This window comes from Misgurnus anguillicaudatus, chromosome 15 (assembly GCF_027580225.2).
Source record: "Misgurnus anguillicaudatus chromosome 15, ASM2758022v2, whole genome shotgun sequence".
In the NCBI taxonomy this organism is placed as follows: domain Eukaryota; kingdom Metazoa; phylum Chordata; class Actinopteri; order Cypriniformes; family Cobitidae; genus Misgurnus; species Misgurnus anguillicaudatus.
This window is the reverse complement of record NC_073351.2, coordinates 31,933,755-31,949,090: the sequence shown is the minus strand read 5'-3', so window position 1 is coordinate 31,949,090 and position 15,336 is coordinate 31,933,755. Positions and strand designations below refer to the sequence as shown.

At 34.8% G+C, this 15,336-nt stretch overlaps 1 protein-coding gene across 3 annotated transcripts in view; it reads right to left on the bottom strand.

The window, feature by feature from the left end:
- kcp (kielin cysteine rich BMP regulator) overlaps window positions 1-15,336 on the bottom strand; it is a 47,318-nt gene that overhangs the window by 14,983 nt on the left and 16,999 nt on the right. For 2 of the 3 annotated variants that reach the window (XR_012357760.1, XM_055173795.2), the window contains exons 19-33: window positions 14,229-14,335; window positions 13,993-14,086; window positions 12,500-12,652; window positions 12,210-12,359; window positions 11,914-12,024; window positions 11,711-11,820; window positions 11,494-11,587; window positions 10,381-10,554; window positions 9,759-9,841; window positions 9,587-9,680; window positions 7,875-8,057; window positions 3,155-3,325; window positions 1,150-1,326; window positions 971-1,053; window positions 61-240 (exon numbers count right to left, since the gene is read on the bottom strand). Coding sequence is in view for 2 of the 3 variants with exons in the window: in XM_055173795.2 (XP_055029770.2) it covers window positions 61-240; window positions 971-1,053; window positions 1,150-1,326; window positions 3,155-3,325; window positions 7,875-8,057; window positions 9,587-9,680; window positions 9,759-9,841; window positions 10,381-10,554; window positions 11,494-11,587; window positions 11,711-11,820; window positions 11,914-12,024; window positions 12,210-12,359; window positions 12,500-12,652; window positions 13,993-14,086; window positions 14,229-14,335 (1,964 nt within the window). In the remaining variant the exon portion in view is untranslated. The remainder of the gene's footprint in view (window positions 1-60; window positions 241-970; window positions 1,054-1,149; window positions 1,327-3,154; window positions 3,326-7,874; window positions 8,058-9,586; window positions 9,681-9,758; window positions 9,842-10,380; window positions 10,555-11,493; window positions 11,588-11,710; window positions 11,821-11,913; window positions 12,025-12,209; window positions 12,360-12,499; window positions 12,653-13,992; window positions 14,087-14,228; window positions 14,336-15,336) is intronic. The other variant, XM_055173796.2, reaches the window with a different exon arrangement.

Sequence of the window (15,336 nt, the reverse complement as noted above, 5' to 3'; positions counted from 1 at the left end):
CTTATTTAAAGTTAAACTTCCTTTTCAACCCACAGATATTTTTACTGTCAGGGATCTCACCTGGCACGTGCAGATGGAGCAGTGGTCATTGACGGGGCTGAACGTAGAGTAAGACTCGTACACCTGTCCCTGGTATTCACATGTCCCTGTGCACACGGGACAGCATTGACCTGAAGGACGCACTGGCCTACTGCAGCGTACCTCAGGACAGTTTTTGGGATAACAGCGCACATCACCCCTCTGATTGACAAACACATCCGGACACAAAATTAATCCACATGCTATTGCGTACAACCTTCTGTGTTTATGTCAGTGCTAGGACGAGATGGTCTGACGCATAGATATGTATAAAGGCTAGATGGCTCGTCCGCGCTGCTGGCCAATGGAGTGCAACGTCCGCATTTTGGCGGCCATCTTACGACAGGGCGCTCGCTCACTCGTAGCATTGAGTTTTAATGATGCAGGTACTTTTAAATGACCATAACTTGCTTGGTTTTTTACCGATTTTCAGACGGTTTGGTTTGTTATAAACGTCAAAGATGTACCTATGACACTGCATACCTATACTTAAAATAAAAAATAAATTCATGAAACATGTTTAAGCATCCAGAATTATAGCCACGTTAATAACGTTTGTAAAAATCCAAACCGTTTGAAAATCGGCAGAAAACCGAGCAAGCCATGGTCATTCAAAAGTACCTGCACCACTAAACTCAATGCCACGAGTGAGCGAGCGCCCTGTCGCAAGACGGCCGCCAGGTGATGCCGTTAGGGACTCCGCCTTGAGCCATCTAGCCTTTATACATATCTATGGTCTGACGGTATTAGCGTTTGTCCCACCCACATAAAGCTAACCCGCCCATTTGCACCTGGCCTCCATTTATACCCATCTCGAAATTTGGAGCTGTGAAATAAAATTGTGCAAGTATGTACTTTATGTGTGTGTGTGTGTGTGTGTGTGTTTACTTACTGTACATCTGCATTCCTCGCAGGCTGCTGTGAGTGATGTAAACGCCTCACCATCAACATAAACTCTTTCATGATACAGACAGCCTGTGTTAAATACATACACACAATTTACAAAGGTCATACACAATATTATTTATACACAATACAATGCACACAAAATTGCATAGCGTGTCACATTACCATCACACACTGGACAGCACTGATCCGGCCGGGTGATCGGGTGACTACATCCTGGGTTGTGACACGGCCTCCTATTGCAATTTACTTGACCATTCGTGCACACGCAGTGCCTACAGCGATCAGCAGAGTCTGAAAATTCCTGACCATTCCGATATTCCACACCGGCATACCGACAACCTGTAAATGCACACGACACAAATGTCAAATTTCTTTAGAAACACTGCAAAAAATTACCTTTTTACTTAGTATTTTTGTCTTGTTTTCAGTACAAATATCTAAATATTCTTAAATTAAGATGCATTTTTTTGATTACAAAATGACCTATGAAAATAAGTCAAATGTGCTAAAAACAAGCAAAAAAATCTGCCTAAAAATCTGGTAAACATTTTTTTCTTGAATTACACACTGCAAAAAATGATTTTTAAGAAAAAAAAAATATTTTTGTCTTGTTTTCAGTAAAAATATTTTCTTAAATTAAGATGTTGTTATCTTGTTGAGCAAAACGACCCAAGAAAATAAGTCTAGTTTTTAGACCAAAATATCAAATTTAAGTGATTTTGTGCATAAAACAAGCAAAAAATCTGCCAATTAAGTAAGCACATTTTTCTTGAATTTTCTTGAATTTATTGTTTAAGAAAAATGTTCAAGATTTTTTTGCTTACCCCATTGGCAGAATTTTTTGCTTGGTTTATACACCAAGTCACTTAAATTAGATATTTTTGCAAAAAATAGCAAAAAATATAGCAAAAAAATATAGCAAAAAAATATTTTCAAGAAAACATTTTCTTAGTATTTTTGCCTTGTTTTCAGAACAAATATCTAAAAATTCTTAAATTAAGATGCTTCTTATTGATGAGCAAAACGACCCAAGAAAATAAGTCTAGTTTTATGACCAGAAATATCAAATTTAAGTGATCTTGTGCATAAAACAAGCAAAAAAATCTGCCAATGGGGTAAGCAATTTTTTCTTGATTTTTTTTTTGAAAATGTAGTGTTTAAGAAAAATGTTCAATTTTTTTGCTTGCCCCATTGGCAGATTTTTTTGCTTGTTTTGTGCACAAAATCACTTAAGTTTGATGTTTTGCAAAAATGTGCAAAAAAAATGCAAAAAATTATTGCAAAAAATTATTTTCAAGAAAAATTTTCTTAGTATTTTTGTCTTGTTTTCAGTAAAAATATAAAAGGATTCTTGGATTAAGATGCTTTTTCTTGATTAGCAAAATGACCCAAGAAAATAGGTCTAGTATTTAGACCATAATATCAAATTTAAGTGATTTTGTGCATAAACCAAGCAAAAAAATCTGCCAATGAAGTAAGCAAATTTTTCTTAATTTTTTTTGTTTTTAATTTATTGTTTAAGAAAAATTTTCAAGATTTGTTTGCTTACCCCATTGCCAGAACTTTTTGCTTGTTTTATGCACAAAATCACTTAAATTGTATATTTTTGCAAAAATGTGCAAAAAAAAAATGCAACAAATTATTGCAAAAAATTATTTTCAAGAAAAATTTTCTTAGTATTTTTGTCTTGTTTTCAGTAAAAATATAAAAGGATTCTTGGATTAAGATGCTTTTTCTTGATTAGCGGGGTGACCCAAGAAAATAAGTCTAGTTTTTGGACCAAAAATATAAAATTTAAGTGATTTTGTGCATAAAACAAGCAAAAAAATTTGCCAATGGGGTAATAAAAAATTTCTTGAATTTAGTGTTTAAGAAAAAATGTTCAAGATTTTTTTTTGCTTTCCCCATTCGCAGATTTTTTTGCTTGTTTTAAAATTTCACAAATTCACGTAAATTGTATGCTTTTAGTCTAAAAACTAGACTTGTTTTATTTGGTACATTAAGAAAATGTATCTTAATTAAAAAATGTTAAGATGAAAACAAGACAAAAATACAAAGTAAGAAAGTCATTTTTTGAGGTGAATAAACTCAACAAAAGCTATTATTGAGTGTATAGTCCAGCAGATAAATCAAATAAACATATGCAAATGTACAAACACACACAGACCGTCACATCGCGGGCAACATTGGCCCTGCACAGGAAAGGGGCAGTTGACGGGTAAACAGGGCCTCCTCTCACACCTGACCGTCCCGTCACGACAAACACACGTTGTGCAGGGATCTGATGCATCACTGAACGTGGCACCATTAGCATGTTCCCTCCCTTCATATAGACAGCCTGCAAAGTCAAAATCAAAAAAGTGAGTGGAAAAAGAAATTTTATTGAATCAAACTCTTGATAAAGTATAAAATGTATTTTTGTAGACAAATATAGTTTAAGGCTGGCCACACACGTGAAGACTTTAAGCTTGATTTGCCCCTTTGGCGACTGAAAAGGGTATATCGAAATATTACCTGATTAGTGTTTTATTGCAGCCGTTTTTGACCCATGTCCGAGGCACACCCGAACGCTGCCTATTCCATACTATATAGCAGGCAAAAATCAGTAGGTGAGATGAGTGGTATGTCGAATTCATAGTATTCAAAAACAATAGGGCGAAAGGACCCGGATGACCTACAGCAGGGCTATTCAATTGGCGGCCCGCGGGCCAAACCCGGCCCCCCAGGTAATTTGATCCGGCCCTTTATGTAGTCTGTAAAAAAGACATCTCTAGAATAAATTTAGTAAGTTAGAGAACGGGCCGTACAGTTACGAGTTGATGCGCGTGCGTCTGTTTCATACAGCATGAGCTGCAGAGCACGAGTCACGTGACTGGTGCGAGCAGCTGTGTCACGTGTTTATATTCGCGCTTTGGTCCACAAGTTCAATGCAATCGCCTCCCCCGCTCGCGCCCGCGTCTCAAGATGCAATAGCTGACAGTGGTGAGTTAAGAGACCGGTCTCTATGGCTGTTTTAACTTTATTTGTTGTATTTCCAGCTTAAAAACGCTGCCTTTTCCGACAATTGTTGTCTGATATGTCAGCTCAATGACTTGCTTATCCACAATGACATTTACGTTAGATGTCTTAATAAAGGAAATCGGTTGAAACGATTTTGTAAACTAGAAAAAAAGTTTCTCCAAAATTCAAAGCAGACTAAATGCTCAAATATTATGCGAGTCATCGTTCTCACACAAGAATGCAATTAAAACGAATTAATCGCCCATCGCTCACAGCCCAGCACCTGCACCACTGTATGTGCATCGCGCTGACAAACATACAACTGATTTTACTGCTCTTGCGAAATCTAAAAACATATTCTGTCTTATTAGAAGCTAGCCTAATGTTTGCCAGTTATTAAGATGGCGGTTGTACTGTAAATAGGGCTACTGTAATAATTAGCTTTGACAAAAAACTGCATAAAACAATTATGTTCCATATTATAAACTTTTTTGTTATGTGTACTTAAGTGAGTAAATAAGTTAAATTCTCAATGAGTGTGATATGGATCTTATTTACCTATTTAAATGTAGAATAAAGCTTACTTGAGCATTTTACAATGCACTTATGTTGTTATGCAATTTTAAAAATATTTAATTTATTTAAAATATTTATTAATAACATATGAACATGTCTGGATGTAGAAAATCCTACTTAGACATCTAACAATGCACTTATGTTGTTGAATGCAGTCTGAAAATACATGTTTGTAGAAAAAGCCTATTGTACAATGCACTGATTTTGTTTTTATGTAGTTTCAGAATATAACATTAGTATGTTTAAATGTAGGAAAATGTTTATCTCCGTTACATCACTGTTATTTCTCCGGCCCCTCATTTGTGATGCTTTTCATGAACTGGCCCCCACGAAAAACTAATTGAATAGCCCTGACCTACAGTATTACTTCCAGCTAAATTTTTAAAGGTCACAGACCTTTTCAACTGTAAATACAATAGGAAAACAGCTGTTCCTTGTGGTTAAGCTGTGATTGTTTAATATCATCAAAGTAAAAGGCTCACTTGTTGTTATTATGATGTATGTTGCGTGATGCATCAACATGGCGAATGTTGTACCATACATCCGAATTTCATTCATACTATCCATATTCATCAGTGTTGGGGGTAATGCATTACAACGTGCATTACGTAATAATATTACTTTTCTGAAGTAACGAGTAAAGTAATGCATTACTTTTTAAATGTACACATTAATATTTGAGTTACTTTTTTTAAATAGTAATGCAAGTTACTTTTTTAGTTTAATTAATTCGATAAAAAAAAACACTAAGACCTGGACTATTAATCGCAATATGGATAACATCACGGAGAAGCTCATGGCTTTGCAAAGGCAAATGGATCGATTCGGAGACCAGAATGGACTAAGAGAGTAGTCGTGTAAATTGGAATGCGCCTACTCGCCCCAAGACCAAACAATCCCAATCTTATCTGCTTTCGGCTCACCTAAAGCAGCACTGGCCTCAGCCAAGGCCACTGTTGGAACAACAACTCCCCCAGAAGAGCACTACAATGAGACGCTTTTGGGTGATTCTCACGAAATTAGACTTATGAGGTGTCATGAAACATTTTGATAAAAGTATGAGTATCAAAATAAGAAACATACAGTTACAAACATCTCATCAGATACTATTTTGCACATGATTTCATATGACATCGTACAAACAAATTTTGTTGTTTTTTCCACATTTAAGGGGAACATTTTCATTACCGCAACGTGTCCATGACTGGATTTGGTTCTTTGACATGGTAATATTTATAATTAAAAAATCTAAAAAATAAAAGGCTTCAGTGCATGTTATACTATAAACATTTACAGTAAAGAAACATGTGGTATTTGGTGATCATTGGTAAATGTAGAGACAATAATAAGGAATATAAATGTATCCAAGACCAATTTTCTCATCCTCCGCAACAATTTTCAATCATTGTTTAAGCCCTCAAGGAACTAACATTTTCACAAAAAAAAAAATGTTAGAAGGGACATAATTGACTGTGACACTCAAGATGGCTACCGGGTAAGCAGTTCCTTTTTTTTCTCTCCAGATAAAAGTTGAAATTTTGTTTGTCAGAGTACCTAGACATCTTTTTAGTTCTCATTACCGAAACACGAGTTTCTATGAACTAACATTTTCACAAAAAAAATTGTTGGAAGGGACATAATTGACTGTGACACTCAAGATGGCTACCGGGTAAGCAGTTCCTTTTTTTTTCTCTCCAGATAAAAGTTGAAATTTTGTTTGTCAGAGTACCTAGACATCTTTTTAGTTCTCATTACCGAAACACGAGTTTCTATGAACTAACATTTTCACAAAAAAAATTGTTGGAAGGGACATAATTGACTGTGACACTCAAGATGGCTACCGGGTAAGCAGTTCCTTTTTTTTTCTCTCCAGATAAAAGTTGAAATTTTGTTTGTCAGAGTACCTAGACATCTTTTTAGTTCTCATTACCGAAACACGAGTTTCTATGAACTAACATTTTCACAAAAAAAATTGTTGGAAGGGACATAATTGACTGTGACACTCAAGATGGCTACCGGGTAAGCAGTTCCTTTTTTTTTCTCTCCAGATAAAAGTTGAAATTTTGTTTGTCAGAGTACCTAGACAACTTTTTAGTTCTCATTACCGAAACACGAGTTTCTATGAACTAACATTTTCACAAAAAAAATTGTTGGAAGGGACATAATTGACTGTGACACTCAAGATGGCTACCGGGTAAGCAGTTCCTTTTTTTTTCTCTCCAGATAAAAGTTGAAATTTTGTTTGTCAGAGTACCTAGACATCTTTTTAGTTCTCATTACCGAAACACGAGTTTCTATGAACTAACATTTTCACAAAAAAAATTGTTGGAAGGGACATAATTGACTGTGACACTCAAGATGGCTACCGGGTAAGCAGTTCCTTTTTTTTTCTCTCCAGATAAAAGTTGAAATTTTGTTTGTCAGAGTACCTAGACAACTTTTTAGTTCTCATTACCGAAACACGAGTTTCTATGAACTAACATTTTCACAAAAAAAATTGTTGGAAGGGACATAATTGACTGTGACACTCAAGATGGCTACCGGGTAAGCAGTTCCTTTTTTTTCTCTCCAGATAAAAGTTGAAATTTTGTTTGTCAGAGTACCTAGACAACTTTTTAGTTCTCATTACTGAAACACGAGTTTGCAAATGCATATATTTAATGTAATATCATGTTGCGGTAATGATAATTTTTAATAATGATAATCTAAAAATGTAAATAATTCTATAGGAAATATGTTTTAAATCCTCTAAAAATTCTTGGCTTCAAGGGCTTTTTAAAATTCTGATGCTTGACACCTTCTAAGTCTGGATTTTGTGAGAATCACCCTCTTGCGTTCCACCCCCCACAGACACCTGCTGATTGTTGACTCTGTCGCGGACCTGATCAAGGCCGAGAATGGCTGCAAGACTGCTTGCCTGTGTTGGGTTACCTCCCCTCCCCTGTTGCAAGTTGTGTGTTTTGCTGTACTGGTTATGTGCTTATGTTGCTGAGGTGTTTTTCATGTTCCCACACTGTACTCCCCACAGGAGCATAGTCTTGAGGTTTGCTTTTTTCTCTTCCCCACTCTCATGTTATGCTGTACTTCTTCCTCCATCCCCTGTCTTCCTGTCCCCTCTTGTCATATTGTATGTATTGTATGTATGGACAGGTTGATGGCTAATTTCGCTGGTACCTGTGACCAGTGACAATAAGGGGATACTTCTACTACTACTACTACTACCATCATATCTAATTCAATACATACTGTCACAGTATGCGATTTCAGACACAAGGAGACAGGCAGTCGTGATATTAGTTGAAGTATCTCACCATCACAAGTGCGACAACAGTCTTGAATTATGGGGTGGGAACAAACAGCAGAAGGGCAGGGCCTACGCCAGCAGTTCATAATCCCATTGAGGCAAGAGCATGATTGACAGCTGTCAGTGGGATGAGAAAACTGCTGCATGTGTCTGTAAACCTGTCCGTCGACATTGCAATCAACAAGAGGTGCTGTAAAGGATGAGATGGACACAAACATTTAATACACACAAACAAACAATGTTGAAGTTATGACATGTTGGAGTTATAGTCATTTAAAATGTTACATTTTAATCTGTAATTTTAATTTTGTAAAATCTGTAATGTTTATACTGCAAAAAATGATTTTTAAGAAAAAAATTCTTAGTATTTTTGTCTTGTTTTCAGTAAAAATATCAAAAAATTCTTAAATTAAGATGCTTTTTCTTCATGAGCAAAATGACCCAGGAAAATAAGTCTAGTTTTTAGACCAAAAATATCAAATTTAATTGATTTTGTGCATAAAACAAGCAACAAATTCTGCCAATGGGATAAGCAAAAAAAATCTTGCTAATTTTTCTTTAAAAATTTTTTATTTAGTGTTAAAGAAAAATGTTCAAGATTTTTTTGCTTATCCCATTGGCAGATTTTTTTGCTTGTTTTATGGGATATCATGGCATGGCAAACATATGTGACCCCATTGGCAGATTTTTTTGCTTGTTTTATGCACAAAATCACTTAAATTTGATATTTTTGATCTAAAAATAGAAAGATAGATCTAAAAACTAGACTTCCTGGGTCGTTTTGCTCATCAAGAAAAAGCATCTTAATTTAAGAATTTTAAGATAATTTGACTAAAAACAAGAAAAAATACTAAGAAATTTTTTTCTTGTAAATTTTGACTTTCTTACTTAGTATTTTTGTCTTGTTTTCAGTAAAAATATATAAAAAATCTTATATTAAGATGTATTTTCTTGATGAGCAAAATGACCTAAGAAAATAAGTCTAGTTTTTCAACAAAAAATATAAACTTTAATCAAATTTGTGCTTAAGACAAGCAAAAACAATCTGCCAATGGAATAAGAAAATGTTTCTTGAATTAAGTGTTAATGAAAAAGTAAACTTATTTCAAGAAACTTTTTCTTATTCCATTTGGAGATTTTTTTGCTTGTTTTAAGCACTAATTTACTTAAAGTTTATATTTTTTGTTGAAAAACTAGACTTATTTTCCTACTGTATGTAATTTTGCTCATCAAGAAAATACAATAAATGATTAAATGATCAATAAATAATTTTAATTTAAGAATTTTTAGATATTTTTACTGAAAACAAGACAAAAATACTAAGTAAGAAAATCATTTTTGCAGTATCTTTTAAATGTAAATACCCTTAAATTTTTTGAAATTGAGATTTAAGAAAAACATTCTTAGTATTTTTGTATTGTTTTCAGTGAAAATATCTAAAAATTCTTAAATTAAAATGCTTTTTCTTGATGAGGTAAACGACCCAAGAAAATTAGTTTTTAAACCAAAAAATATCAAATTTAAGTGATTTTGTGCACAATGGTCCATGGTCACATATGTAAAAAATGCATCCTAGCATGTGACACCTGACATCACATTTTGTTCAATGAATTCATTCTTTGGTTAAAAGTGTTACTAGCGAAATAAGTACGTTTTGAGTTTAATGACAGTAATAATGATAGTAACTTTAACATGATGTGACTGCAGCAGAGGATTGACCTGGACACTGAGGGCAGCATTCTCCCGGCTCAACATATGCATCAGCACACTGCACTGGTGGACATCTCTTCATCAGACACTGGACATTACCATTCTACAAACAAAAACAAGCAAACATACGTCCACGATGCATCTGTGACTTTGAACATCTGTGTGCGGGAAACAGACTCACATTACAATGGCAGGTCCTGCATTGATCGGTCGGATGTGGAAATTCCATTCCATTCGGATAATCAATACCCCCATAACTGCATCCTATAAGAAGAAACAAGTAATATGTAATAGAAACAAATTAAAGAAAAGCAAAGAAAAACAAAAGCACACTGCAAAAAATGAATTTCTTACTTAGTACTTTTGTCTTGTTAAATATCTAAAAATTCTTAAATCAAGATTTATTTTCTTGATGAGTAAAATGCTCTAAGAAAATAAGTCTAGTTTTTAGACAAAAATACACAATTTAGTTGAATGTGTCCCTAAAACAAGCAAAAATATCTGCCAATGGGGTGAGAAATCTTTTCTTGAATTTAGTGTCTAAGAAAAAAAAGTAAACTTATTTCCCATTTGGCATTTTTGCTTGTTTTAAGCACAAAATCCCTTAAATTGTATTTTTTCATCTAAAAATTTGACTTATTTTCTTAGGTCATTTTGCTCATCAAGAAAAAGCATCTTAATTTAAGAATTTTTAGATATTTTTACTGAAAACAAGACAAAAATACTAAGTAAGAAAGTCATTTTTTGCAGTGAGAATAATGCAAAAAGTAATACCCCAAACTCTGGGACCTCCAATCTCTCACCATTGCAATTGTTTTGACAACAGGTCCCTTGACGAGGATTATTACAGTTCGGTTGTGGGCACTCGTGATTTCCACATGTCACACGTCCATCAGTACAAGCACAGTCCTCACATGGATTTGTGGGATTCGGGAAAATGTCACCATTATTAAAGATTTGGTTATTATATTCACAGCCTAGACAGGGAAGAAAATTAGAGGAGGGAATGCAGTAACTGGTAACACTTTACAATAAGGTTGTATCAGTAAACATTAGTAAATGCATTAACTAACATGAACAAACAATGAACAAGTTTTAATTCTAGTTAATGTCAATACAGTTATTCATGTTAATTCATGGTGCATTAGTAAATAAAGGAAATATCATCAATAAAGATCAGTAAATGCTGTAAAATAGGGGTCTTCAACATGATGCCAGCGTCTGTGAGGTGCCCCCCAAAGCACATTCTATTAAAAGCCTCAAAATTACCTCAAATCAGTCAAAACATTTTAGACAAAAAATAAAATAAGCAAAAAAAAAACTGCCAATGGGGTAAGCAAAAAATCTTGAACTTTTTTCTTAAACACTTAATTAAAATTAAAAACAAATTCACAAAATGCACAAACTCAATTCTTATATTAAATATATATAAATTCATACAAAGAAATCAGCACATTTATGTATACAAGTTGAGTCATAATAAATAAAGTGAAATGACACAGGGAATAAGTATTGAACACATGAAGAGAACAAGGTGCAAAATGGCATAGAAAGCCAGGAGATCACCAGAAATCTGTCAGTATTCAGAGAGAAACCCTGCCCCCTATCAGTACTAACTGATATCAGCTGCTTTAGTCTATAAAAGTATTAAATAAAGTGTGTTCAATACTTATGCCCTGTCATTTCACTCTATTTATTATGACTCAACCTGTATACTTAAATGTTCTGATTACTTTGAATGAATTCAATATTTGGCTTAATGGCTACATCTGGTGGATATTTTATGTCAATAGCCCACTTAGAAATCCCCTTACTGATAAAATGTTGATGTGTCAAATACTTATTTTCCCTGCTGTATAACTTGTAAATTGTTAACATGTAGTCTAAAGTCATGAATGTGAAATGCAAGTGTGTACCTAGACAGCGGGGACAGCACTCTCCCGGAGGTGTGTATGGATTTGAACATGAGAGAGCTGGACATCCAGCCACAGCACAATGTACCTGGCCTTGCTGACAAACATAAACGCATGCAGTAAGCCTACCGCATAGACTTTACAGTACACTTTCGGCAAGTATATCACATGATATTTGCAAAGTCAAGGAAAGACATGTAACGTGTATGTGTGTGCGTACCTGACAGGTGCATTGTGCACAAGGATCCTCTGGATCGGTAAATGTCTGACCGTTTTCATAAATGCGCTGCTTATATTGGCACTGGCTACAAGAACCGTCACAGCAACCGTCTGTCATAAAAAATAAATGGACATTAATTTTTTAAAATTATTATGGGTAATTTGACTGTAAATGTCTGTACAATTTCGTGTTCTCCGTCTCACCTGTTGGTCTGTCGGAGTCACACGACACACGACCCCCTACACAATAACAACTTCTTCCTCCATCACTCCATGATGCTCCTTCTTCATACTGAACACCATTCCATTCACATCCTACACAAACACACAAACACGCGGTTAGGCAAATGGGCACACGCACAAACATGCAGACACACACGGACACACATGCACAAAAAGATATAAACACACACACAAACTCGTGACACATACGTGTAGGATTTTTTTTATTAGTGACCAATGTGCATGTACATTTTATAATTTTTTCTTGTTCCTCTCACCTCTGGTGTTTGGGCAGGGTTGGGGCACGGGATCTGGTCCACAGTTTGTTTCACTGTTGCACGTCACACGACCCCCTGCACAATAACAACTACTTCCTCCATCACTCCATGACGCTCCTTCTTCATACCGAACACCATTCCACTCACATCCTACACAAACAGACAGTAAGATGGTTAGGCAAACACGCACAAACACATGGACACACATGCACAAAAAGACACACAAATACGTGAACACACACATCTATTTAGTATTACTGACCAATGTGAAATGTTTGCCTTCCTCTCACCTGTTTGTCTGTCTTGGCAGGGTGGGGGTGAGGGAGCTGGTCCACAGTCTGAGTCAGGATTGCATGTCACTTGACCCCCTGCACAATAACAACTTGTTCCTCCATCATTCCATGACGCTCCTTCATTATACTGAACACCATTCCACTCACACACTACACAAACAAACACACACACACACACAGGCAAATGAGAACACGCACAAACACATTATAAACATATTAAACAACTACATTTATTCAGTATTGTTTCTTTTTATGAAAAATATTGCTTCTTACGCACTAGAGGAAGACATGAGCTTAGAAAATTACACTGCAAAAAAATGTTTTCAAGAAAACATTTTCTTAGTATTTTTGTCTTGTTTTCAGTAAAAATATCTACAAATTCTTAAATTAAGATGCTTTTTCTTGATGAGCAAAACGACCCAAGAAAATAAGTCTAGTTTTTAGACCAAAAATATCAAATTTAAGTAATTTTGTGCATTAAACAAGCAAAAAAAATCTGCCAATGGCTTAAGAAAAAAATAATGTTGAACATTTTTCTTAAACACTAAATTCAAGAAAAATTCAAGAAAAATGTGCTTACCCAATTGGCAGATTCTTTTCCTTGTTTTATCACAAAATCACTTAAATTTGATATTTTTGGTCTAAAAACTAGACTTATTTTCTTGGGCTGTTTTGCTCATCAAGAAAAAGCATCTTAATTTAAGAATTTTTAGATATTTTTACTGAAAACAAGACAAAAATACTAATAAAATGTTTTCTGTTTAAAATGTTTAAAATGATATCTCCCAATGTGGTGAGACAAAAATTTAAAAATAAGTTTACGTTTTTCTTAAAAGCTTAATTCAAGAACCAATTTCTCACAATTGGCAGAAATTTTTGCTTGTTTTAAACACAAATTCACTTAAAGTGTATAGTTTTTGTCTAAAAACTGTTTTGTCTAAAAACGAAATTAATGTGTTTTGAAAAAGTGAAAAGGGTAAATGCTAAGTTCATCGTGACTGAGAAAAAGACACACAACTTATGCTACGTACACACCAAATGCAGGGCATCGCATTACTTGGTCTTGTCAGGGTTTTGGTTCTGATCTCGTCTGCATGTACCATTGTCATCGTGCTATCCTGTCTATCGTGATTAAAGTCCTGTAAGTTTTTATAATCCTGCCTGTTTGTCGAGAACTGTGACAGGTCTAGATTACTTGGGGGATTTAACTTCGTTTCATGCAAATTTTTCACTTGAGTTAAATATTTTCAACTTGGGCGAAGACTCGTTTCAGGCAAATAACGCGTTTTTGCGGCAAACGCACCACCCATATCGCGTCAGTCGCATCGCCCTGCGCGAGGATGCATCTGATAGCGTCTTTGCATTGACTTTTTTGTATGTAATCTGCTCACGCAAATCGTTGAACTCGCGTTTTGTGTGTATGCCCCATTATAAATGTTAAAATGTAGTCTGAAGTCATAAGGTTGTGAATGTAAATTGCGAATGTGTACCTGGACAGCGGGGACAGCACTCTCCCGGAGGTGTGTATGGATTTGAACATGGAGGAGCTCTACATTCAGCCACAGCACAACGTACCTGGCCTTGCTACAAACATAAACACTTAAGTATGCTAGTTATAGCACAGATATTGAGGTACATTTTTAAAAAGGAGTGACTTGAATCACAATTCTGTCTTAAGCAATCAATTGATATTTGCAAAGTGAAGGAATGACGTGTGTGTGTGTACCTGACAGGTGCATTGTGCACAAGGATCCTCTGGATCAGTAAATGTCTGACCGTTTTCATAGATGCGCTGCTTATATTGGCATCGGCCACAAGAATCCCCACAGCACTCTGCCACAAAATTACCATATTAAAATTATTTTAACGTTCCTCTCGAGGTCTAAGCATCTAGAATACAAATATCAGTGTTTTATAAAATAAATTATGTAGGGAGAGTAAGTGATTGATTTATAATAAGAGTGTGCCTCAAAACATTGATAATCCTGCTAACTGTCACTGTTCCGCCAGCGGGACGGCTACAATTGCTTCAGTGTTTTGGATATGAATTCTTATCCAATCATGACAAACTATATATCGTTTGAAAGCTCTAAGAGTGTAGTTTTTATCATCAACACCTGGGAAAAAGACTGACATAGTGCGATTCATTTTCTAAAAGGTCATGGGCCCATAGGTGGGACCAGATTGTTTTTTCATATTTATAAAACAAATACCCTAGTCTAAACATAAAAATCTTGACAAACTTTATATATTTGGAAAGCTCTAAGAGTGTAGTTTTCAAATATTATCACCATTTTGGGGATCAAATTACACAGTGAGAGTCAGTTTGTAAAAGGTCATGGGCACACAGGTAGGCCCAATTTGTTATTACATATTTGTAACAGTAAAACCCTACACTAAACCTAAAAAATCTTAATAAACTATATATCACCGGAAAGCTCTCAGAATGTAGTTTTCATATTTCAAGTTCATCCGATGATAGAAATAGTGATAGAAAGTGACAGTTTATTGTTACATAATTTTCCCCATAGGAATGCATATTAATTGTACACTGCAAAAAATTATTTTCAAGAAAAAAACATCTTACTATTTTCGTCTTGTTTTCAGTAAAATATCTAAAAATTCTTAAATTAAGATGCTTTTTCTTTATGAGCAAAATGACCCAAGAAAATAAATCTAGTTTTTAGACCAAAAATATCAAATTTAAATGATTTTGTGCATAAAACAAGCAAAAAAATCTGCCAATTGGGTAAGAAAATTTTTCTTGAATTTAGTGTTTTAGAAAAATGTTCAAGATTTTTTTTGCTTACCCCACTAGCAGATTTTTTTGCTTG